This window comes from Triplophysa dalaica, chromosome 17 (assembly GCF_015846415.1).
Source record: "Triplophysa dalaica isolate WHDGS20190420 chromosome 17, ASM1584641v1, whole genome shotgun sequence".
NCBI classification, from domain to species: Eukaryota; Metazoa; Chordata; class Actinopteri; order Cypriniformes; family Nemacheilidae; genus Triplophysa; species Triplophysa dalaica.
The window spans coordinates 18,195,517-18,222,424 of record NC_079558.1 but is presented as its reverse complement, the minus strand read 5'-3'; the positions used below and the strand labels follow the sequence as shown (position 1 = coordinate 18,222,424).

At 40.0% G+C, this 26,908-nt stretch overlaps 1 protein-coding gene across 6 annotated transcripts; it reads right to left on the bottom strand.

The window, feature by feature from the left end:
• Window positions 1–228: 228 nt before the first annotated feature.
• Window positions 229–14,621, bottom strand: sgms1b (sphingomyelin synthase 1b). Of its 6 annotated transcripts, none has more exons than XM_056771458.1 (6): window positions 14,516–14,621; window positions 5,211–5,924; window positions 5,004–5,121; window positions 2,688–2,841; window positions 2,247–2,413; window positions 229–2,152 (listed from the first exon to the last, which is right to left on the bottom strand). In XM_056771458.1, the coding sequence occupies exons 2-6, from the start codon at window positions 5,849–5,851 to the stop codon at window positions 1,979–1,981; spliced, it is 1,254 nt and encodes a 417-aa protein (XP_056627436.1). In that variant the 5' UTR covers window positions 5,852–5,924; window positions 14,516–14,621; the 3' UTR covers window positions 229–1,978. The 6 variants fall into 6 exon arrangements, 5 of the variants coding, with proteins under 5 accessions (XP_056627436.1, XP_056627431.1, XP_056627432.1 ...); XM_056771453.1 differs by lacking the exon at window positions 14,516–14,621 and adding an exon at window positions 8,519–8,626; XM_056771454.1 differs by lacking the exon at window positions 14,516–14,621 and adding an exon at window positions 8,519–8,585 and having other exon boundaries at window positions 5,211–5,919.
• Window positions 14,622–26,908: the final 12,287 nt, after the last annotated feature.

Below are 26,908 nucleotides of genomic sequence, written 5' to 3'. Positions count from 1 at the left end.
GCAGATATATTTGGTCTTATTCTCCAGGTTTTGCTCAAATTTTTACTGTCTATGTTGGTATGACAATACCTGTTGAATCTGTGTCTATTCAGACGAAGTTAGACTGAGCATTGAAATGAAACTAATATTACAGAATAAACTCAATTTATTCCATCATCACTTTTTCATCTCTCTGGTTTTCCTAGTTGATGTGAATTTACAACAGAGCTGAGACTTAAAGTTGCAATCAAAATTTCCAACATCACTTCTTTATTTTTCACAAATATTTTTTTATATAAATTCAACATCACTTTATAGTAATTCAGTTTTAGTATTTTAAAATGAAATATCAAACAGAATGAAATTTCAGTAGTTTTACAATATATGTCATGTGAATATTTGCAAGGCACTGTATATATATATACAGCCGTAATAAAAATTAAGAGACCATTCCAAAGTTTCATTTAATCAGCATTTCTAGACGTATTGTGTCCATTTCAGTCCAGTGTCTAATGAAGTTTAATAAAATCAAACCTCATGAGTGACAAAGTCATCCAACAGCAATGTGAAAGACTGACAGCATGACAAGACACATGGAAACTGAGAAAAATCCATAAAAAACAATGTTTGAACTTTTCCTAAATACATGTAGAAATATTACTGTTGTATTTCTTACAGTGAATCTGAACTTTGCAGTATTTGAGGCATATAGTGTACAGTGTACAGTTGATTTTCTGGTCATATTTCTTTCCAGGCACATTTTACATAAACATTTTGTTTATAATCATTTATTAGTAATATATAATAGCTAGCAAATTAAGTATTTATTATTTATTTGGTATATATTAAATGCCTTTTTTGACTCATTATACCTGTAAAAGAAATAATACCCAATCATTCTAGATACAAAGCCTTTGCTATCACTTATAAAGTATTATATACACAATTAATTGATGAATTGACTGATGTGGTGAAGAACTGTAAAATGTGCCTGGTAAAAAATATGTTAAGAAAATCAATAATTATGCACACACTTTACACGTGATAAGCATTGCAAATAAAAAAGGTCAATTGTAAAGAAACAAAGTCATGTTGTGCTAATATTTGACATTTATTTTGTGGGTCAACGAAACAGGCCCAATTACATCATGGTTAGCAGCTTGTGGTATTTAGTAGTCGACGGACAGATAGTAAGTTCTGGCCTGTGAGAGAATCACAGACACGTGAACGAATCAAAACTCTCGGACTCAGCAAAACTCAGGTCACGTGTCAAAACATAAATAAATACACTGAAAACACCTTATGTGTGAGAAATGGTTAAGGACGTGTGGATTAGCTTTGTTGGTGGAACAGAACTGGCTCTTTACATTCGTTGATGAAGAGACACTTCTGATTCAAGCATATGGAGATGCCGACACTGGCAGCTAGCGGTCCCAAACACTGACACCACGAATACACGATAACAGCTGAACACTGTTTAAACTGATCAGTAAGGCACTTGAGGAACATCGGATTATTCAAACAAAATACATCATCTGTAGGTCTCGATATAAAAAAATGATACTCCTGCGACAGCACGTGTTGTCTGGTAGAAAAATGTAACCTTCTACTTGGGTTAACAAAAATATCTTTGTGCATATAAACGGGGCAGAACATTATTAGATTAAACATAATCAAGTTATTCAGAAAACTCTTGGCATTTTTGGCTCGGTTGTGTTGTGAACAGCCGTTTGTTGGTGCTGTTGTGCAATGCATCATTGTGCCATGTGCAATATCCAGAAACACAACCAGAGAGACGACAATGACTTGACCGTGTCTGGTTTGGCCTGGAGTCTTGTCAACAGTTATCATAAAGCCAAAACTGTTCTCGTCCCCATAAACGCTAAGACGTAGTTCCAAGGTCTGAATATCAGTCCCATGCGGACGCCCGGGACACCATCTCCTGGCACTTTGGGCGTAAGTAGTGGAGAGCCTCTTCCAAACGCTGGCATGATCGCAGTCAGTCTGAGTCTATTCGCGTGTACTTCACGTGTCCCCACGGCAGCGACCTACAGGAGAAGGACATCACAAATCTGCGAGGAACGACGGCGGGAACGTTCTCCTCCAGGTACTGGAAAAATCGGTACCACCACACTCGGGTAAAAAAGTTGGTCTGGGCCGACTCTTTGAGCACCTGAAAGGACACGGAGATCGTGATTTTAAAACGCATCACACATCGGTTGAGCTCTGGATGAAACGCGTGTTGTAGAAGAAACGACCAGACGTACCTGCTGGTTGGCCATAGTGTGATACCACCAGAAGAGCCGCGTGGCGATGAAGTAGGCCACAACAACATCGATGGTGTAGTGATCATGAGCGAGCAAAATGCAAAACACTCCCACCGCAGACAGAGTCCAGCAGCCCCACTGGTACCACCAAAACCTTCTGGGAGAATCTGGGAGACGGCAGAAAAAAAGAGGGGTCATGTAAGGTAGCATATGAGGTAAGTTTAATGGCCAAAACGACCTCAAGTTCAATAAAAAAAAAAATTATATGTTACAAAATATGCACCGTTTCTACATGTGTTTTTACATTATTGTGACAATGTCATCATATAAGATGTGTTTTCACACCCAGACGTGTTAAACTGAAGGTGGCATCGATCACATAAAAACGTGGTGGTTTAGCATGCGTTTGTCCACTAGAGGTCAGCAGCGGGACTCACTCACACTCTTTCATGAAGAGATAGGTCAGTGTCAGCATGACCGTGTGACCGCTGTACAGGTAATCTCCACACAGGTTATGAGAGCCGGTGATGGTCAAACCCCCTCCAGCGATCATCTTCATCACCCGTCGCATCTGAGACTCCCAGTCGCCATGCACCTGCCAGAACAAGCACAAACATGAACCACCTGCCGTTCTCCTTCCTTGAACACATTGAATTTCAAGCCTGTGGTGCGGGTCCGAAGTCACATGACACACAGAAACAATGCGGACTGAAGTCCAAATTTAAGATTATCAGTGAATAATGGTTTAGTGAATATGGGTTAAGCTCTAGAATATAGTTTATACGGACATTGTATTAAGGCTCCAGTTCCTAAAGTGCTATTCGTCGTGGTAAAATAACAGAATATGGGTTTAAATCAAAACGAGAGAGAGAGAGTAAATAATGATAAGATCTGTAAGATCTATTCAGGATCTCAGATATCAGAAGTTCTGTAAACTCGTCATGTGTTCACATCAAGACAGAGCATAAAACAAACACACGGTCCATTTAAAGCACAACACAAAAGCATCAAAAGACTTGAGGCAAAGAGTTTATGTCTGAAGTTTCTTTCTGTAACGGCATTAAACAGGAACAGGTTGTAACAGGAACTTTGGTGGGCCTGATAATAAACGTTTCCTGCTAGTCTTGCGGTGCACACAAACATCGAAGCTCAATATTAGTCGACCAACTGTCTGTTGCAAAAGATAAAAAATACCAGTTTTTGTTATAGTTTTTAAGCAGTTTAAAATAAACGTAACTAAACTTCAAACAAACAGTATGATAATAGAACAAAACGGTCAAAAAAATAAGGATCACTTACTCATTCTTTATTTATATTTTAAGAATAACGGTTAACCCAACAAAACTATAAAATAACACAATTGTTGTGACTAAAAGCATCCAAAATAAATGGATTTTAGCATCTATTGTAGTCACTCTTTGCCACAAATGTGCGAAGCATCGAAGGATTTTCCATCTGTGCTGGAGTCTTATGGCTGCTTTTTATTCATTATTTGGCCCAAGTCATCCATTTCAAACATATTTTTTGCTATAACAAGATTTATCATTTTGTTTTAATGAAAGAAATGCTATTATTGTCTACAAACGTCATTTAAAACTTTGAAACATACACCTTTTTAAAGATCATGAGAAACATTTTAGACAAGTTATCCTAAAATTTTGTCCAGGAGTGTATGTAATGTATGGCTAAATGATCATTACATCGGTTGCTTTTCCTCAATTAAATTGCGCTTCACATGCTGTTCATTTCTGACATTCAGTTAACATTAACAACATACTAAAACGATGAAGGACTCGACCCAACACAGAGCCTCTGCCCGTCACATGTTAACCCCGCCCCCCACACACATGACCGGCCGTGTCTATGACAAACTGCTAACATTACACTGTCAGAATGTCCAGAAAGACATCAAAAACAGCGAACATTCCCGTCCTCATCAGCAGCGTCACCACACTAAATCCATCCTCACGTTCCTCAACACTGTAAACGAAGGGACACGCTTCACATTTTCTTTTCCACGCGGTGTGAAATATGTCCCCTTCTGACCTCCGCTGTCAGGACATTTATAGAACGGTCGCAAATACTTCACATCAACGGTCGGAAACACGGACTGTCGACAGTCCTTCCTTTCCTGTAACAGTGGCTTCACTGCTATGGTTTCGGGAGGAAAGTTCAGAGAACTAAAATGCAAAACCACCTAACAATCCGTCATATGTACAGTAAACAAATAATATTGTGAAGTATTTCCCACAGTTAAGTTCAAGGTCAAGTCGGTTGGATCTTAAAACAAACCATACAGACAAAATAAAGTTCAGCTGTGCTATAAAGCAAGATTAAGACTTATTTATTCATAAATAATATTTATTTTCATTTTATGTTGTAAGTGCAAAAATTGTCACGAAAATAGCATTATAGTACCACAATATTTATAAGTATTTGGTAATATATTAGTAAAAGAAGATTTTATTTTGAACGTTTCAAAAATCATGTCTTTTATTTTGTTATCATGTTTTTATAGTGTCAGTTAGCTGTATTTTTCGAGTCATTGTTACTTAATCAAAACGACCCAAATGCAGTTTTTTGTTTTTGCAAACAAACTCCTCAATTGTAAGTATTTACAACATTTACAGATTTGTTTATGCCAAGTATCCTTTGAATTTGGGGTAAAACGGAAGCTGTAAGAAAATTGTTTGGAGGCGATAAATGTAATTTTGCTCATCAATGTCAACACGTGAGATGCGGACGTGAGATTTTCACCTTAGGAGAGCATCTGAAGTGCAGGCCGGGCACTGGAAGAGTCGTGACGTACATGGTGATGCATCTGTACAGGTACAGCGTCCCCACGATGAAGCAAAAACGCCGACCCACGATTGACCTGTGAAAGGCAAGTTTTCTGGTTGAATACGTCTCACAACTACAAACATTCAATCTTCACACAACGGTTACAGACTTGTGCAAACCCACTTGTGTTTCAGGAGACTCCACTGTATAATCCACAGGATAATCAGAATAATTCCGTTTATCTCACACACGGTGAAGGCCCACTCCACTCGCTCAAAAATGTCAAAGAACTTGTCAGGGAGCGGCGGAGTTTCCTCCTTAGGAGGCACGCGCTCGTGGACCACCGAAATGATGACGGTGGTCATCACGAAGCAGAATAAAGCGTACACGAGGGCCACCGCCGTCTTCCCCCACTCAGCGGGGAACTGAGGAGAAGTGGCTTCAGGTATGGTGATCTTCACCAGCTCTTTATGGAAGCCGTTTGCAGCACCGTTCCTCAAAACCTTGCCGGCGTTCCCATCATGACTCATGACCACGTGCACGTTGGCGTGTCCGTTCTTGTGCGCGTCGATTTGATGTTCCATCTTGAGCGTCTCCATCTTTTCCAGGAGGTGCCTGCCGCCGTCCGACGTGACCCTGGAGAGCGGGGGTCTCTGGAAATCATCTGCGGTGAGATTTAGCAAAGCCGCTCCGTCACAGTTCCTCAAAGGTTCAGCGTATTCCTGCAAGCCCTGATCCGTCAGCCAGACAGAGACCGTCTCCTCCGACCACAGCATGACTTTATTCATACCAGCCCCGCAGCGCGCAGGAGAGAGGTGGAACATCACACATGGACGCTTTCTCCTGCGCTCGTCATCCTGAGACGGCTGCCTTACAAACGCCTCACATGCATCTGTTCTGGAAAGAAAAAACAGGGAAAGCTGTTCAGGTAGTACAGGATATATGAAACATGTCAGAGCTTGTCGCGTGAAGCAAAATCATAGTCGTTAATTTTCACACCTCCATACTTTTCTTTAATTTCTCCTAAACGATTTCAGGTTGAAACGAAACACAATTGAAAGACATTTTCTTTTGAAGAAGCAGAGAAACCCAGAGAAACGAACGTCCAGCGAGCTGTTCAGCACAGTGAAACAACTGTCTGAAAGCACTTGTAACTGTACTTACATCCTTCCTTTTCGTCCAGTGCAGAGCAGACTTTACATTCCCTGCAGGAGCGCCGCCTTTAATCCGCTGTATTCTCCGACAGACAAACACTGAGTTAAGGAGCACATGCATCAGCCGAACGTAGGTGTTTCTGAGGGTGTGGCTGAACTGTTTGCATTACAACAGCAGGGGGAAGGGAATCTATCCGTCACACACAACATCTGGCTTGTGTTAGTGAGGATCCAGGCCACCGGTTGAGATGTTGGGAGTGTTTCCGACTCCACGAAAACACTTTCTTCTGTAGGCAAAGTGATGCTTGCCTGATTCATAACTTATAATTATGAATGATATAATGACTGTGATAACGAGTACGACAGAACTGCAATAGCTGTATAGACACGCATGTAGAGCTCAGGATCTGACTGACACGGAACGAAACCATCCACAATTTGATCATCCGAATGGGTAATTCTGTTCAATACTAATATTGATAACTATACATCAGTGACAAATCTAGTATTAAATAGGGTAGAGTAGGGTAATATCTGCAAAAAAGAGAAATGTCCAACAAACAAGTCAACATTAGAATAAAGCTCGAAGAAGCCGTTCTGCTCACTCTATCCATAACAAGTACATTCGCAAACATTCATAGCTCAATGGATCACCAGTTTCAACATTAAACACCACTCGCACGGATTAACCTTCTATGAAGAATTCATAGAATGTGTATCCAGTAATGGGTTCAAGGTTGCAGAAATGAGCACAGGCAGTTGTGGGAGGGTCTGTGATTCAGCGACTACAATGGAAAGGATCTCCCTTCCTGTTACAGTCACTGACTGCAAACTAACCCTCCATAAAATTTCATTCCGCCCATGAAGCTCTCCTCCAGAGTCATCATAGTGATACTTCCCCCAAAAATGGAAACTCTGTCTTGAATTACTCACTCTCCAGTTGTTCCAAACTTGTATTCATTTATTTGTTTGGTCGAACACAGAGAAAGATATTTGGAAGAATGCTTGAAACCAAACAGTTCTTGGACCCATTGACTACCATAGTAGGAAAATGACAATGGTAGTCAAAAGTGCCGCAGAACTGTTTGTTGTCCTTAATATCTCAAGATACAAGTAATTTTTCCTACTATGGGAGTCAATGGTGGCCAAGAACTGTTCGCTTATAACCATTCTTCCAAATATCTTTCTTTGTGTTCATCAGAAGAACAAAGAAATGTATACAGATTTGGAACGACTAAAAGGTGAGAAAAGAACTTTTTTTTTTGGGTGATGTATCCAGGCAGTTGGGGATCAAATACTGCAACTGTGGTTTCCTGTAGTTTTTCTTCAAGAGCTACAGTGAGATAACATCTCTCAACATCACACATGAACCCACACGGCATCACAGTAATGGTCTGTAAAGACCATTTCCTAAGGGTTTTAATGGTAAATGGCTGATGCATTATAATGGTAGACGTAACTGAAACCGTTCAAATTTCTATTGCTTTTTGATGCTGAAAATTGGACCACGCTGATATTCCTGTGTGGCTGTATGTGAATGTGAGATATCGTTGTTTTTTTCCAATATCAGTTGATATAACACAAACTTTACCACTAGTCATTATAATGTTTAATCTATAGGTTTTGAGATGTAGACTGGGATATGTTATATGTACAAACTCAAACGTATTTCACACGCAGACCTAAAAACCCGAAGGTCTTGATTCCGGGTGGTTTCAAGCTGTTGCGAATGCCACGTGTACAGTCTCAGGGGGGTGAAACGGTGAAGATATCCAGACCGAGAATGACAGTTAAAGTCAAACACCAGGGGTAACCGACGACTAATGGATTAAGAAGAACTCAAGAATGATTTTGTCCACCTGCTTAAAGCCACAATGATTATTGTATATTTAGATGCCACACAGAGTACTCGTAACGACTACAAACATGCGACGGAGAACTACATCTCCCACATGTCATTTCAAGAAGTAATTATATACTTCCAGGGAACATACATACATAACAAATGTAAATGGTGTGTTAAATCTTCAGTGAGAGAAATGGAAAATCTGATGAAGTATGAAATCCAAAACATTGTTGATGGTTCGCGCGTCACCTGTTCAAAGTCATAATGTGTCATGCGCTTCTAAGAATACTAACTGACACAGAAGCGAGCTATACATTAACTACATTTTCCCCCAGAATAACTTCAGGGTTCGTCAGCTATAATCTTTTATACAAATGCATTAATGAGCATACTTGTGACTTCAAGTACAAACTACAAATATTCCTGTTAAACATTCCCAAGATATTCCCAACATGAATGAGCTACACATTCGCACTTATTTTCACACTTACCTTTCCCATTCAAAATCCACCTGCGCCTTGCTCTTGTTGCCACTCCAAACATAAAATGCTGGTTCCTCTTCTAGCATCTAAACTTTTCTAGTAATCGGCCCCTCCCTTCTCCTCGCTCACATGCAGCGGACACAGAAGAGGCCTTCTGTAACAACCCCACCCACCCCCGGCTTCCTCTCGTGTCGTTCCTCAGAGGCAGAAACGCAACACACACTGACATGCAGACTCGAAAGAATTACACCCTGAAATAACACTGATGAAAGTGTGAAACTTCTGTTCGGCTCTTGCTTCGCTCACCACGGGACAATTCAATCAATGCACAATTTATATCTGTAAATAAAACAAAAGGTGACACCGTTCTTAAGCTTAAGTGTTTTCAAATCTTCCAAACCTTCTGGAAGGAAGTTGTTCGACTTTGCTAGCTTGTTGCTTGGTTACAAAATACGACTGAGCAATAAATGAAAAAACCTTGACGTCTGGTCTTACTCATACTATTACGTTTCGACGGAAGGAGGACTTTAAATCCTTGACATTTCACTCTCATAAGATGACATTAGAAACGAAACTTGTTTTGTAAATATTTGCTACAATTTTGAGTAAAGAGGGCGTTTTAACAAACGGAAGATGACTCAACTCAAGTCACCTTCTTAACTCTCAACCGGATCACATGTCACTTACTTTCAGGCGTTTCGTCTAGATTTACACAAGAACATTGCGTGAGAAGTCTTTTAAATGAGCTACTGATTGGAACACAATGCCAATGGGACAAAAAAATAAATTTGTCGTGATGACCGCAGCGACATCGGCAAGACAGGAGGTCTGTGAAATAAAAGTCAAGATCACATTTCAGCTTGAAATAACTAACCAGGTTTTAGTGCTTCAATCCAACCTCAACAGACCATGCCATGGAAAAAAATTTGACTCCGAGGAAAAACAAGGACAGGTGAATAATGAATTCAAGGCTTTTAAAAGCACTCGGATGGGTTTTACAATGAAACGGTGCATTTACTCTCTCAGGACACCTTTGATTGTTCAAGCCTTAATTGATTCTTAGAAAGTGCAAAAGGACAAACCGCTGGAGTCCGGAGGGCACAACCGAAGCTTTTCCTTCAAACATACAGCAGTCAAAACCTTATTCACTGACCCACTGAGAAATCATTTTTCGAAAGATTCTCCAGTCATCATGTGACAAAGTATGAAATGTAATTAACCTAAATATAACCGCACAGTCACTTTTTTATGCGTTTTAATGATATGAATTTAATGTATGCATCCAGAAAATATCTCCATATACAAATTGGCAATTTGACTATTTTGGCACCAAATATAACAACTAGTTTGTTCGTTACTTTGGCGTGGTTTCGGTGGATTTGTTGTCAAAGATAAATCCCATTTAAAAAAAACGCTGGAATATTCATGAGCTCTCAGAGATGAACATCATTCTGTTCACACTTTCCTGAAATCTCTATAAAATCTGAATGGCCTGTGGTGAAGCCACAAATCACTTATACAAGTTATTGATTACTCCCCCATCTCCCCAGTGTCTATAAACATGAACATTTGTCAACAACAAACTCTATTATTAAAAACTACCATCAGCATAACGTACAACACATGGTTCTGACGCTAGATTCTGCTTCGTGTTTTACTGCTGTATTCCCTAAGCATTGACCGTTACACACACCTCTTATCACCTGACCGCTGGTCAATTCCAAACAGCTAAGAAATATTCAAATATAACCTCTTCGAGTCCTATTACACAATGCCGTGATTTCAAATGACACAAAAAAAGAGGATGTGAAATGTCAGATAAGATGTTGGGGGTCAGAATAAGACATGCAGTAATGCTGAAGAAGCTAAATCGCATGTCACAATAGATCCATTGATGCTGTGAATCAGCTTCTGTTCTCCACAAACCTCCTCAACACACACATTCCATAAGCCCAAACTTCATTAACATAACACGCACGATCCGTGTTCGAGCCGACAAACAACCCGGCCTGAAAACGCCCCGATCTGTTCAACAAACCACTTTCAGCTTCTCTAAAGCATGAGGCGTCTGGACCGTGCATCTGTGTTTCTTTTTGGCGTTGGTCCCTCGGCTTCTATGAAATAAAAATATTTACTGGGGTAACTACAGCGTTTATCAGGTTACGCGCCGCTTTAGTCTAATCTTATAGTTCTCCAGAGAGATTTTCCACCGTCCAGCGTTCATAGTGCTGCTGGAGTAAGGTTTCAGCACTGGATCTCATTCACTCGATAGCGCTCTTCAGGGAGACGCAGGGTCTATCCTTTACAACGCTGTCTTCTTCCAGAAGAACTAGGACATATAGATCAATGGCATACATTTCTTCAGGGGATCTTTTATTCTGTGTTAAAATATCAACATTTGTAAATCTACTTTAAAGGTGTCATGAATTAAGAAATCTATTTTAACATGGGCTTTTGTTATATGAAAGCTCATCGTATTCAAACGAACATCCTGTAAGTGTCAGAACTGAAGTCGTCCTTGTTACTGAAATGTCAACTTCTATGGACACCCAGCGAATGCCAGTTCCTGGAATGACATCATTGAACGCCTCAACTGAAGAATATCAACGACTACTTTCCTGCCCACTGGTTCGCAAATTACTTTTTGTGATGATTGACGGACTAGTCAGCATAACGACATCATTTCTGGCTAAAGATTCGTTTTGTCTGTCACTTAAAACTTTAAACTAAACCGCTGCTCTTTTGCAGTGTTGCCATGTTCTTTATGAATAAGCCCCTTTATTCTTGTTGTTTGGGCTTCGATCATAAAGCCTCGGCACTTGGGTCTTAATTAATGGTCAGGAGCAGATTTTGAAATTGTTTGGTCTTATAAAATTTATAAACAATTAGCATTTTAAGGTTTATTTTCTTCTTGTCTTTATTTGCTTATTTTTTCTGTGTAGATCTGGCAACCCTGTCACTTTAGTGAAGGGTTCTCTAGAGCAGATAGCACCGTGTCATATGTGCGAAAATGAGCAACAACCGTGCAACATACAGTGCAGTAGCTGGTTGTGGAAGAACACAGTCGCTTCCTTTGGATACTGATATTAGGAATGTGTGGTTGAAGTTTATTTAAAAGACCTTCATAAGTAGACCTCAGACAACAGTATAAAATTAAAAAAGCCCAGTTCTTGACACCTTTAAATATAGCAAAGATCTTTACACTATAATTAATGTACTGTCACAACAGTAAACATATTATGCGAGTTGTGAACAGATGAAGTCTTGAATCTGTGACTTGAATGAACTGGTCATCTTCTCTAAATTGAATGATTGGTCTGCGTCATTCAGACTCAACATCTTGACTTATTATTTTGTTTACGTGCAACTCTAACTGGAACAACCACCATTCAATTCATGAGGATTTATATGCCTAGTTTTTCTCTCCAACACTTTGACATGTTTACTGTCTCTTTTGAAGGACAAGCACTGAAAATGAGGAATGAAAAAAAACAAGGTCGAACAGTATTGATCTGGCAACAGAAGAGTACATTTACACGATAAATAACAGATTTTTTTTCCTTCGCGTTTTTGAAAGGTTTCACGTACACACGACAGCATTGTCAAAACAATCTGCATTAACATAACTCTGGGAGTATAAATTAAAGGAAATTTATTACGCATGCCAGGTCAGTGGATGGCGCTGCTGCGCTGTAAAGAAACACTACGTGCCTGCACACACGCAATACCCTGTTTTAATCTAAACGTGCTTTTAATACGCTTTGTCAGCGTGTATGTGCGTTTATGGTTTTTGTATATAAACACTATTTCTCCGTTGGTTGTAGTGGTGCGGCACAAACATCCATCATGGATGCCGCCAATTAATGTTTGGGGAATACTTGCGCATGCCTACAGACTGAACGCGTAATACACATGCTTAATGTATGTCATCATCGTTTTTGGGAAAACGACCTCTTCAGAGTTTACACAGCAAAAATTTGCACTGAGACTTTCAGTGCCCCAAAACTCAGTTTTCACGTACATGAACGCATACAACTTTTTAGTTGAAACTGGTCATGTTAAATAGCCTCGCACAATTAAGAGAGAAACCATAGAAATGAGCAAAAGAATTGCAATTTGAAGTAGTTTATGTCTGGAGTGTTTCATGCCGTCTCATGTCAAACATTTAGTGTGAGTCAACAAAAAATTTCCAGACAGGTCTTTTAAATGCTCCACCCATCTGGTTGGAAAGGCAGAGACAAACTGCCCTAATCTTGATACGCTGGGCTTAACATTCCAGCCACTTAAATTTCTCCTGAAGAAAGACAAACATGATTAGTAATGAAAGCAAAATATTAATGGGACAGTTCATCCCAAAATGTTCCAAAACTGTATACATTTCTTTGTTCTCCTGAACACAAAGGAAGATATTTGAAAGAATGTCAGTAACTTCACAGATCTCACCCCCTGTTTACTGCCTAGTAGGGAAAATAAATACAGTGGGAGTCAATGTGGGATGAGATGTGCTTGGATACTTATAAATATCTTCCTTTGTGTTCAGCAGAACAAAGATAACAGAATTTTCAATTTTGGATGAACTGTCCCTTTAAGATGCTATAGATGTTCTGTAGTGGGGGGTGGAAAAAATGTAGAAATACAAAAGCATCATCAAGATTTATTTTTACAGAGACTTTCTCATGTCCTACAGGATTTACTCACAGACATGATGATCCAAATATAGTTTCATATGCAAATTGTAAAACTGTACCAAAATGCAACGCTCGAAAGTGAGTCAGCACACAGCAAGCGGGGTTCTGCAACACAAAACATCACATTGTTTGCCTTGAACTGTCCAGAGACACACCCGTGTATTACTTTCCACAGTTAAACTCTATATTAGGAGCATGTGTGTCTACACAGACTGCACGCCTCATTTTTTCCATAAACAACCAGAAGCTCTTGGATATACAAGTGTCAATAACCACAGCGACGAGCACAGAAGAACACAAGGACGTGTGTGCGAGGTGTGAAGAGCCACATTTTCCTGTCAGCCTAATATAAGCAGAATGTTTACTTGCCCATTCAGTGTTAAGCTTGCGTGATTCAACATGTTTTCTTATTGTTTACTGTTTATAAGAGTTGACTGTGCACACATGCCTGTTAGTGCATGAAACAGGCAAAGTTGGGAATGAATCCTTATTACATTAGTCATTTAAGACACCAGCATGCAGACAAACGCTCCATTATGTCAACAAAACCACAAACAGGGAGTTTTTCCCTCCCTGGATAAAAATCTAATTTCAGAAAGCATGCAGCACCTCAGTTTTGCTTCTGTAATAAACAAACATCCTATTTAATAGCAGGTTTTTATTGTGACAACTTTCCCCAGTTTAAATACACATCAAACGGTTAAATTAACCTTTACAGGGTTCAACTAAAGTTCAGCTGTGTTTTCTCCACCCAAGACTTCGTGATGTCTGCTTAAAAATGTACCTTTAAAAAAAAACCAGCCTAAAGAAATATTAACTCGTGTAAGAATGTGATAACCAGCCAAATCATTCATTCATTCATTGCAAATATTTAACCGACCGTGAACCGACTGACTCAAAGCCTGGTTTGTAAGGACCACAAGGCCCGTGTCTCGTCGGCTTTCATTTAACCCCAAACTTATATCGTACTGGTCCTCTCTGTGTCTCTGAGAGCATCACACGAACATTTTGAGCATCGATGCTACAGGCATAACTCACGTGACGACCAATCTCAATACCCAAAGTTTCACAATCATGGTTTCCTCCAACCACAGAAAGACAAGCACGAGATTATATCACATTTCCACTTGATGCATTTACGTTACTGCCCTGAGCAGCATATTATTATACTGTAGCATCACATCCAGCATGAATAACTGTAAACATTTAGTTAAACAGTTGAAATATCACATCCCCTGGAAAACACGCGATTGTTACATTCTCGCGTGCACGACGGCCACACTGGCGATAAAGTTTCTTGTTTTGGATAAAAACCTACCTGATCGACCGCGATCAACCCCGCCGCTGTTTACATCGGATGCGCGTTTACTGAAGTATTTACGGTCGTTCCGTAGACGTTCATGGAGCGCTTTGGCTCGCTGCTGTGCTGTTTGAACGGCACCGCCATATTGGACAGGAGAACCCGACCAATAAAACATACAACTGAATGAGGGAGCTACGCTATTTCTGAATAATAACCGATTCAATGCTTGACAACGTGTATTTTTAGAATTTCTTGTGACAAGAGACGCTTCCACAATAGGCTAAATAAGAAACTGGGGACGGACCGTTTTTATTCTCCACACATACCATACGTTACCCATCGAATTTATACGCTATTCGTTTTTTTACAAACCTTCACTTGGATGTGTTAATATGGCAGCACTGCCCTTTACAATATGGCGGCGAGGTTGCCATACGAATCGGCGGCTAATATGTCCGTTTCCAATAGACGCCGTTTGACCCGCGTATACTGCAATATTTACGGTAATTTCCACGCACGCTGATTTTGGAATTCATTTTACTCGTTCTTATTAAATATGAATTGTTAAAACGCTATGAATGTGTCGTTCAATCTTTCTTTTAGTGTATGATTAAATTTAAAAAATAAAAATCGTGACGGTCTCGTTGGAGCACAAAGCCACGATAAATCTCTTGATCAGTAATAAAGACGCTTTGCAAAACAAACGTATTAAATAAATACATAGTTCAACATATGCAACACACGTTTGGTTGACATACTTTATGTTTTGCTCAATATTATGCCTGTGAGTGGCAAACGTTCCCAAACGTATCAAATACATTTTAGACTCGTTTGTGGTCATTTGCGCCGCCTATTGGTCAAAAAGAAGAAGCTCCACTAACAAAAATAAAATTGTACAAAAGTGCAATTTATACCCGGGGCGTATCTAGGATAAAAACCCATCAGGGGCTTCAGGGGTTGGAGCTTAAAACATTAGGGGCTAATGACAAGTGGTGCTCGCTGCAGAGCCAAGGGGGTGGAGCAAAGTTAAATAATAATAATTTAAATAGTTATATAACTATAAAAGAGGATAAACTCAGTGGTAGGCTATGTATTATTCTATTTCAATATGTAATCAGTCTAAAAGTAGTATGAAATCAGCCATGTGATTTGCCATTTTAGGCAAGGTAAGTTTATTTATATAGCACATTTCGTACACAAGGGCAATTCAAAGTGCTTTACATAAAATGATTGACAGAAAGAAATAAGACGTATCTTTAAAATGCTAATAATTTAAGATCACAAATACGTTAGATTTTAAGAAACAATAAAACAACAATAAGATTGATTAAAAAAATGTGAGTGTATATATAAAAAGAATAAGAGCAAAATAAAATAAATTAGAAATAAAAGTGCAGTTGATGTAAAGCAGCACAGTGCTCAGGTTGTGAATGCACTGCTAAACATGTGTGTTTTTAATCTGGATTTAAAAGTATCTTCTGTTGGAGAACGTCTGATGTCTTCTGGAAGTAGATTCCAGCTACGGGTGGCGTAGCGGCTAAATGCTGACTCGCCCTGTTTTGAGTGAACCCTTGTTATCTCTAACTCACTTGATCCTGATGATCTGAGAAGTCTGTTTGGTTTATATTCAATGAGCATATCTGAGATGTATTTAGGTCCTAGACCATTAAGTGATTTATAGACAATTAATAATACTTTGAAGTTGATTCTAAAAGTAACTGGTAACCAGTGTAAGGACCTGAGGATTGGAGTGATATGCTCAGATTTTTTGGTTCTGGTCAGAATCCTGGCAGCAGCGTTCTGTATGAGCTGTATCAGTCTGATGGTCTTTTTGGGAAGACCTGTAAGGAGTCCATTACAGTAATCCACCCTGCTGGTGATGAAAGCATGAACTAGTTTCTCTAAATCTCGGCTTGAGACAAAACATCTGATTCTGTTTCTGAGATGGTAGTACGCTGATTTGCTTATTGCTTTGACATGACTGCTGAAACTAAGGTCAGACTCCAAAATGACCCCAAGATTTTTTACCTTACTTTGTGTATTTAGACCTCTTAAGTCAAGGTATGGTTGGCACTCCATCCAGGGTGTATCCTGCCTTGATGCCCGATGACTCCTGAGATAGGCACAGGCTCCCCGTGACCCGAGGTAGTTCGGATAAGCGGTAGAAAATGGAATGGAATGGAAAGTCAAGGTATGTGTTTACCTTGTTAGTTTCATCCTTGTTACCAAAAACAATGACTTCAGTTTTGTTTTTATTTAACTGAAGGAAGTTTTGACACATCCAGCTGTTAATTTCATCAATGCACTGGCAAAGAAAGTCAATAGGCCTGTAGTCGTTGGGTGAGAGGGCTAGATAGATCTGAGTGTCATCTGCATAGCTGTGGTAGGCAATTTGGTACTTTTTCATTAATTTGCCAAGTGGGAGCATATACAAATTAAAGAGGAGCGGAGCAAGAATTGAGCCCTGTGGAACACCGCAAGTCATGGGTGTCCACTCAGATTTATGGTTGCCTATGTCCACATAGTAACCTCTCCCTTTAAGGTATGACCCGAACCATTTAAGTACCAATCCAGAAAGCGGTACCCAGTTTTCCAGCCTATGTAGGAGTATGGTGTCATGACTCTCACTTTGAGACATGGCGTGAGAACCCAAGTGCAGGCAGACACAGACGGTATAGATGGTAAGGGTTAACAGATATATTTATTACAAATAACAAGACACTACAAAACAGGCAAAACAAAACCCACGTGGGGGAAAACAGGAATGGTATATATAAACTTAAACAAGGAACAAGGACACTGACTAACTAAACTAATAAAACAAACACTTGAATTACAACACACTAACACTGACTAAACTACACTTACTTCGACAGGCAAGACAGCGACAGGAACAAGTACAACGACAGGGACATGTACAGCATAAACGTACCGCAACATGTACAACAAGTAATGCACGAGCAACGAGACAAAGAAACATGAGGACTCTTTATAGGGGAAACAGACAAAGGATAGTTAACGAGAAACAGGTGCTGGGGATTAGCACTAAGGAGAGGCTGACAAGGAACGAGATGTAGGGAACAATGACGAGACACGAGAAAGATCACTCAATCTCACACAAAACCATCAGGCAATGCCATGGCTCCACTAGAGACAAGAATACCTCCAGGTGTTCATCAAGGGGTAACTAACAAGACAAGACTAACTTAGACAAAGACAAAAACCAGACAGACAAGGCAAACATGACAAGGGGCAAACACGACAAGATAATGCATGGGTTGGGGTGGGATAATAAAAATAACAAACAAGGGAGGGGGGGTGGGGGCAGACAAGAAAACATGGGTAGTCCAGAAGGGGGAGGGCTGGGTGGGGAAGTTCCAGCCCTTGGGGACGCGCCAGGGCGCGGAGCCCCAGGAGGCTTGACAGGAGTAGTCCTGGGGGGAACTGTCCTAGTCCCCTGCAGGACTGTAGGGCTGGACCACGGCTGGAATGCCGGGCTGGACCAGGGTTGGAAGATCGGCTGGGCAGCCGGACTTGACGGCGGCTGGGCAGCGCTCTCTGACGGCGGCTGGGCAGCGCTCTCTGACGGCGGCTGGGCAGCGCTCTCTGACGGCGGCTGGGCAGCGCTCTCTGACGGCGGCTGGGCAGCGCTCTCTGACGGCGGCTGGGCAGCGCTCTCTGACGGCGGCTGGGCAGCGCTCTCTGACGGCGGCTGGGCAGCGCTCTCTGACGGCGGCTGGGCAGCGCTCTCTGACGGCGGCTGGGCAGCGCTCTCTGACGGCGGCTGGGCAGCGCTCTCTGACGGCGGCTGGGCAGCGCTCTCTGACGGCGGCTGGGCAGCGCTCTCTGACGGCGGCTGGGCAGCGCTCTCTGACGGCGGCTGGGCAGCGCTCTCTGACGGCGGCTGGGCAGCGCTCTCTGACGGCGGCTGGGCAGCGCTCTCTGACGGCGGCTGGGCAGCGCTCTCTGACGGCGGCTGGGCAGCGACCTCCGGCGGCTGCTGGGCCGGGCTCGGTGCCGGACGGACCGTCACCTTCCCACAGCGCCCCCCCAAAAAATATTTGGGGTTTGACACCACCGGACTCGGGACCACAGGACTCGGGGGGCCCGGAACTGTTGCCGGTTGCTGAACTGGGCGACAGGACAGCAATTTCGGCCTGGGACGTCCTCCACGTGGCCTTCTCCTCCCACTACGGTCAGTCTGGCCCACGGCTGACTCAGCCGTGCCAGTGGGGAACCGAGGGAGTACCGGGAAGGAGGACTCCCGCGACGTCGTCCTCGAGTCTCTAGCCGCCCACTCATCTTGGACTCCACCAGAAGGGCTGGCGACCGTGGAGCTCGAGCCAGAGGGTACTGACTCCCCAAGGGCAGCGGCGGCCAGGACGATACCCTCCGCAGCGCTCGACCGTGGGGTGAAAGTCCCATGTGGAACCTCACCCCCGGGATCGCTACGGTTGGCCACGTACCTGACCATGTCCGCAAACCCCAAGGGAGCCAGCAGCCTCTTCTCTGACGGTGTGAGGCGCCGGGTGAGGCAGCAGTTGAAGATCGTCTTCAACTCCGCCTCACCAAACTCGGTCACCTCCGCCACCGCCGAGAATGCCCTGGCGAACTCCTGGTCACCATAATTCCCCTGGCGGAATCCAAGCATCAAGTGGGCCTGGCGAGACCGCAAGGACAACGTCGTACCGTCCATGCTGCCTACTGGGTTCTGTTGTGGCTCGTGCATTCTGTCATGACTCTCACTTTGAGACATGGCGTGAGAACCCAAGTGCAGGCAGACACAGACGGTATAGATGGTAAGGGTTAACAGATATATTTATTACAAATAACAAGACACTACAAAACAGGCAAAACAAAACCCACGTGGGGGAAAACAGGAATGGTATATATAAACTTAAACAAGGAACAAGGACACTGACTAACTAAACTAATAAAACAAACACTTGAATTACAACACACTAACACTGACTAAACTACACTTACTTTGACAGGCAAGACAGCGACAGGAACAAGTACAACGACAGGGACATGTACGACAGGGACATGTACGACAGGGACATGTACGACAGGGACATGTACGACAGGGACATGTACGACAGGGACATGTACGACAGGGACATGTACGACAGGGACATGTACGACAGGGACATGTACGACAGGGACATGTACGACAGGGACATGTACGACAGGGACATGTACGACAGGGACATGTACAGCATAAACGTACCGCAACATGTACAACAAGTAATGCACGAGCAACGAGACAAAGAAACATGAGGACTCTTTATAGGGGAAACAGACAAAGGATAGTTAACGAGAAACAGGTGCTGGGGATTAGCACTAAGGAGAGGCTGACAAGGAACGAGATGTAGGGAACAATGACGAGACACGAGAAAGATCACTCAATCTCACACAAAACCATCAGGCAATGCCATGGCTCCACTAGAGACAAGAATAAAACATGACATGATAGTGGAACCATGACATATGGTGTGATCTACCGTGTCAAATGCAGCACTGAGATCTAGTAAAACCAGAACTGATATTTTGCCTGAATCAGAATTCAATCGAATATCATTAATTATCTTTATGAGCACTGTCTCTGTGCTATGATGCTGACGGAAGCCAGACTGATAATTGTCCAGGTAGCCATTTGAGTTCAAGAATTTGGTCAGCTGATTGAAGACAAGCTTTTCAATGATCTTGCCTATAAAAGGAAGATTTGATATTGGTCTGTAGTTAGACAGTAAGGTTTTGTCTAGATTGCCCTTTTTTAGAAGAGGTTTGACAACTGCATTTTTAAGGGACTCTGGAAAAGTTCCTGAGAGCAGTGAGGTGTTAACTATATTTAGGAGATCTGCTTCCAAACAGTTAAACACTCTTTTAAAAAGGGATGTTGGTAGTGTGTCAAGGCTGCAAGTTGAGGCCTTAAGATGCTGTACTGTTTACTCCATGGTTTTGAGATCAATTGTCTGAAATTCAGACAAAGTAACTAATTTCTGATGTACTGAGGTCAGACTGACCTGACTGCCGCATGGAGCTTTGGCTATTTCCATTCTGATATTACTGATCTTTTGAAGGAAAAAAGTTGCAAACTCATTGCATTTGTCATCAGACAACATTTCCCTGGGAACTTGACTCAGGGGATTTGTTAGTCTCTCTACAGTTGCAAAATGGGTGCGAGTGTTATTTATTTTGCAGTTTATAATGTTAGAGAAAAAATTCTGTCTAGCTTTGCCTAAGTCAACATTGAATGCATGCAGACTGTCTTTATAGATGTTATAGTGAACTTCAAGTTTGTTTTTTCGGCACATACGCTCAGCTTTTCTGCATGTTCTTTTCATGCTTTGTACTGCTGGTGTGTTTCTCCAGGGTGCTTTACGCCTGCCAGTTATCAACTTGACCTTTACTGGAGCAATGACATTGACTTTTGCATTAAAGCTATCGAGGAGCACATCCATAGAGTCTGCAGATATACTCGCTGACAAAGACATAGCATTCATTAATAGCTCACTGGTGTTCTCATTTATCAATCTCTTTTTTATAGAAACGGGTCTATCTTCAGTGGCAGGACTGATTGATATATCACAGAAAATACAGAAATGATCAGACAGTGCCACATCTCTAATAATAGTGGATGAGATGTTTAGACCTTTGCTAATGAGCAGATCCAGAGTGTGTCCACGATTGTGTGTGGGACCGTGTACATGCTGGATCAGATCAAAAGTGTTTAAAACATTTAAAAGTTAATTTGCAGTGTTGTTTTCTGTCTTGTCTACATGAATATTAAAATCTCCAGCAATAACAAAGCAGTCAAATTCAGAGGAAATAGCTGATAGCAGTTCTGAAAAATCATCAGCAAAGTCTGGGGAGTATTTGGGAGGTCTGTAAATAATTGTGAACAGAATGCGTGGTGCACCTTTTAAAGCAATACTCAAATATTCAAAGGACAGGTAGTCACCAAGTAAAACTTGCTTGCAGTCAAAGAGATCTTTAAATAGAGCAGCTATTCCTCCACCTCTCCTAACAGCTCTGCAAACATTTATAAAAGTAAAGTTTGGGGGGGCAGATTCATTGAGGATTGGTAGCACTACAACTATCATCTAACCAAGTTTCATTTAGAAACATGAAGTCCAGTTTGTTACTGGTGATGAGGTCATTGACCAAAAAGGATTTGTTTTTTAGTGAACGAATGTTTAAAAGTGCTAATTGAATAGTAACTGTTTTTAGTTTTTTACCCCTGTCATTCTCAGTGTGACGTCTAAGAGGTAGTAGATTAGATAGCTTTGCCATACGACTGGAAAGGGCATAAGTTTTTCGTTCCCTTATCAAGACAGATTTTATAGGATGAACATGTTTACACATGTGTTCTGAGACTAAGGCATCCAATCCACCGACATTTGCAAGTTGTGTCATTTTAAAGTCACATGTTCCACTGTCCTACTGGTGTTGATGGATTTATTTGTTTCTATTACCCTTACCTTACTTAGTAAAATATGCATATAACATAAAATAAATATTTAATGTACATAAAATGTAAGAAATACACTATGATAAAAAAATGTAAGTATATTTCAAGAACACAACACTTTCACACAAAATGTAATGTTATTTTACAAAACCCAAACAATATTTACATACATAATATTAACAACATCCCACAATATTTACGAAGAAACAAGACACACAGATATTTCTTTGGTCTCCTATTTCCTGTACGAAAAATTCCACGTCCTCTTTTTTGAAACGTGAATAAGAAAGGAGCCCGGATCTCTTCTTCGTCTATGTCACCTTTATTCAATGTATTCATAAATAAGTCACATATTGTGACAGCTAACAAGTCATCATCCTACATCCTTAAATCTTTGGGAGTTCAATCTACCTAGCAAAGTGGCGTTGGTTCTCCTCCACCCACTCACAGGTCAGCTGAATATTTCTCATGACCGCTGAGTGCTTTGTGCAATATAAGAAATTCCAATACTAATGTAATTAATCAAGTGCCGCTCATGAACACTTAAGCAATAAAGGTTAATACAGAAACAAAACAATGGACAAGCAATACAGAAACATTTCCTCTACATACAGAGAATTTTGGTGTTGGGGTGATCTCAATGACATCTTCCTCAGGTCGAGTGACTTCCATGTCATCTGGATTTGGAAGTTTTTCTTGGGCATCTGGCTGCGGGATTTTCTTGTGGGAAATGACAAACATTACAATGTTTTAGGTGTGCATGTTTTTATTTGTATAGACTGCCTGGATACTGGAACTGCACATAATGGAGGATATAATAAAAAGTATAGTTATCGATATCATATACCTGGTTAACGGAAATGCCTGCAACAACCGATAGCATCACCCCTTCCTGATTGTGGGTATGTCAGACTGATAAAAGAAAGCAATCTCAATCATTTGTATTCTCTCAAAAGTGAATTCATAATCCTTTTTGTTTATAACCACAATTTGATGCAAACTTACTGAGGCAAAATCAAATGGCTTTGAGAGGGTAACATACAGTGCATACTGAAATACAAAACAAAATCTATATGAACAAATGCATTGTTTTGCACACAGTCACAACTGTCCAGCAACTATAAGACCACATACCATCATCATGAATTACCCACAATCACTTCCTCCCAGCTGAAGTGGTGGACCCTGTTAATTATAGTTAGAATATAAATGTCCAGTGATTGTTTTTTTATATTATAGTCAAGTCTTTATGCCTGTTTACGGTTTTGTAGAAAAATACATTTACTAGATTCACCCTCAGTGGGTTTCTTGAAACAACTGTGTACTGTATTCTTTAAGTTATAAAACTATACCTCAAAATCTGTCAGTGCAGGCATGTTCCAATGGCCGAGAGAAATGTGATTTGCCAATTGTCTGAAGTAATACAACAAAACTAAATATATATATTATACAATACTAAGTCTTCATGGGCAATCAAATATAAATAAAGACATAACTTATATCATATTCTAAGTATACTATTCTGGAAAAAATAGCTGGCTTACAAAAGTATGATCTTAAACAGACCAGCCATACATTTCATACTGTGTGACACAGTTCAGTTCATGAAGTCGAAAGAATTATTCTGTCACTCACACCTGTAAAAATAAAATTTTGTAGCCAGTTTATTTAAAATTAAATAAAGATTATCACAGGATAAAACAAGCTGGTTAACATAAGAACACAGACATTCTTTTGTGTAAGTATAAACTCTAAACACATGCATGTTATAAGCATGACTGGAGATCATTAGAACCAAGACCTGAAAATCTGAATGTAGCTCCCTTGTCCAAAGTAATCGGGGTTCATGGAATCAAAAAATAAAATCTCCCTTGACTTGGATCTGTAGAAGGACAATACATTAGAAATTAGTGATGCACTGAAGAGGAAAATTCTGACCAAAACACTTCAAACGATCATTAATTTCTTGTTTATGATGTTTACATACCAACAATTCACATAACCACATATTGAAAGTATCCTAACAGGTATAGCTGGCCTAGGATCATTGTCATATGGAGGCCACCAAGTCAGCATCACATAACTGTAGACAGCAAACACATCTTTGCCCTGAAAAGAAACATATAGTGCAGTTTGTGGCATTAAACATTTCTCATAACCCTTGAGTTACTAAATCGAACAGAAACTAATAATAACTGACATGTGAAGCTGCAAGTGCCGCTATGAGCTGAAAGCACTGATTAGCAATCTGGTAAAAAAAGATATTAAAACAAGTTTTAACATCAATCCTATGTCAACAGCAATATGATGCCTGGAAGTGGACATTTACCATTGCCTCTAACTCATCAAAGGCCAAAGACCAAAAGCCACTTCTCTGTAATGTTTGGGTTGGGCTCAGCTCACGTAAATGCTCATTTGGATCTTTGGATATAACCAAGACATAAGCCACTTGAAATGGGAAAAACACATGGTTATTTTTGGAACTCATTAGAACATATCCTCATATCCATATCCTCCTGCTTGCTCATGTGTCTGGCTTGTTGTTAAACCTAGAACTTGGTCAGATGGGCAAAGATAGTCTGAAGAGATGATCCATATTTGTAAAAAATGGTTATAGTTTTAAAAAAGACTGTTTATAGCTATATACATTTTAGAACAGTAAAAAGGGGGGCAGGGGGGTGTCCATTGATGTGCATGTGGGGATCAGAAGTGTTGTCCAAGGGCCGAAATCTCTGGCTGGTGTTTTTAGAGGGTAGCCTGGCTGGAGGGTAGAGAAAATTTAGAGTTTGTTTTAGACAGTTTAAATGAAATAGAAAAGTATTATGTTTTTATTTGTATAGTATTACATTTTCTAAAACATTGTTCATTCTAAGTTATTAAATTGTTTTTTGCTTATTTTAAGCAGATTCTTTCACCTCAATACTCAGCAAATATTTTTTAATATTTATTATTTTATTATTTAATATTTTTAAGCTATTCTATATTACAAAAATGTGTTAATTTTGTGATTAATTAATAAATGAATTGTCAGTAAAATAATTTACAATAAAAAAAAATCCAAAAAATAAAAAAAATTAATTGAATAAAATAATACATTAAAAATGTTATTTTTATATCTGAAAACTCATTGCTTGTCCTGTGACCTCAAATGATCGAGATCTCCTCTTGCGCCTGCGACCCTCAAAATCCTGCTCCCTCTGTGCGTTCTTCACAGCCTGACGGTTCAGCGGCCGAGTTCAGGTGTCATTGGGTGCTGGGCCATCTTCTGTGTTGCTGGACAGGTTGTCATCAGAGGTGGCTTGGCAATACAGTAAATGAAACAGTAAATAAACTGTATTGTGGGAATCCTTCTGCAGTTTCATTAGTGCAGTTGAGCGCAGACGCAGCCCCCCTCCACACACTGACCTTGACTGAACCAACAAACAACTTCCACATTTCATATCCCCCTTAGCCAACATCATTGCATTTATGAAATAAAAAATATACTCACGTTAAGGTTAATCTATAGATCTATTAAATCTTACATAGATACGTAGTTAAATCTTAAAGATTGTTTTACATTTTAAATAGGTTGAAAATGTTCTGTTGGTTGTATTTTGTGTTGTGACATTTGTTACACAGGAAGTTCTTCTAGATCAGAGTTTTGACGTCAGCCAAAAAGGTCAATAGTAAAAAAAATGCCATTTAAAATAGTTTTGTAAATGCAGCCTTAGTGATGTTTTTTATTATTCTATTTTGAATCATTCCTAACCTGCAACCATTTTTACAAGCTTATTCATTTAAATGTACACGTCTTCACAATGTACACTTGTTTTCGAGTTCTGGGGAGATCTTTTTTCTCACTTTATAACAAACGTTTATAAACATTAATTTAAATGAATGTGTGACTGGTTCATTCTATTTAATTATTTTAAATATAGAATTATTTATTAATAATTTGTGTGTTTTAATTATTAATATGCTGTTACATTATTTTCACATTGCATTATCTTGTTATTATTTAAATTCCATCAAATGTGTCTAAAAAACTTTATTTTCATGTCGAAGAATTTTATGTTTTGAAAACTGATAGTGGTGTCACCGGATGTGACGCGGCACTTTTTTCTTGTATTCAGTGTTGTGAAAGTTAGAGTTAACATGTATATAGCAGTCTCGTCTTTATTATTTGTATTTATTGTTTTCTTTATTATTATTCTGTGGTCCAGACAAATCACATTGGTGAGATATATCATGTGATCAAATCAGTGAATGATGATGAACAGGTGTATATTTTGTTTAATCAATAAAAAGCAAGAACTTTTATTGCCAAAGCCCTACCTTCCGGTAGCATTTCGTTTTTGGTAGTCCCAATTGTTGTTAGGTAATTTGGGAAATGTCTCCAAGACTGCAGTTGCCATCTGAAACATAAATAGAAAATAAATGAATATAACATGATGTATATATATGTTGAATATCATTTAAATCCTGTGAAAAGCTCTACTAAAATCGTACCATGATGACAATTACTCCACAGCTACTTCCATCTCGCTGAACCAGGTGTTGCATTTCATCTCCTTTAAATTTAATATCAACACAGTCTCTCTTGCGGTGGTGTTTTCTCGTCACCTGAAAGTATTCACTGTGTGACAATAAAATAAGATATCTCACATTTGTCTTACATACAATAAAATTACTCAAAAAAATATATAGTTTTAAGGCAACATTAAGTCAAATTTTTTAACATTTTAAGATTAGCACAATCTGACTTGTTTTAAGCAAATAAAATTAAGATTTTAGTGTTTTTCAGTCATTAAATGTGTTACAGCTTCCGTATCACTTCTACATAATCTCATAGGATTTCATTTGCATTTGCATATTAATGTACTTCGAAATACAGACAAACAAAATGATGCAATTACCAGAATTTTTCGGCAGCTTCTGTGATGGATCAACCA

Bases quoted from the DNA above. Each gene is read 5' to 3' on its own strand.
- sgms1b (XM_056771453.1), bottom strand. From the start codon at position 8,595: ATGCTAGAAGAGGAACCAGCATTTTATGTTTGGAGTGGCAACAAGAGC. The intron at 5,925-8,518 runs GTAAGTGTGAAA...TTTTCTTTCCAG, and splicing joins GTGGATTTTGAATGGGAAAG to AACAGATGCATGTGAGGCGT. The intron at 2,414-2,687 runs GTGAGTGAGTCC...GCCGTCTCCCAG, and splicing joins CTATCTCTTCATGAAAGAGT to ATTCTCCCAGAAGGTTTTGG.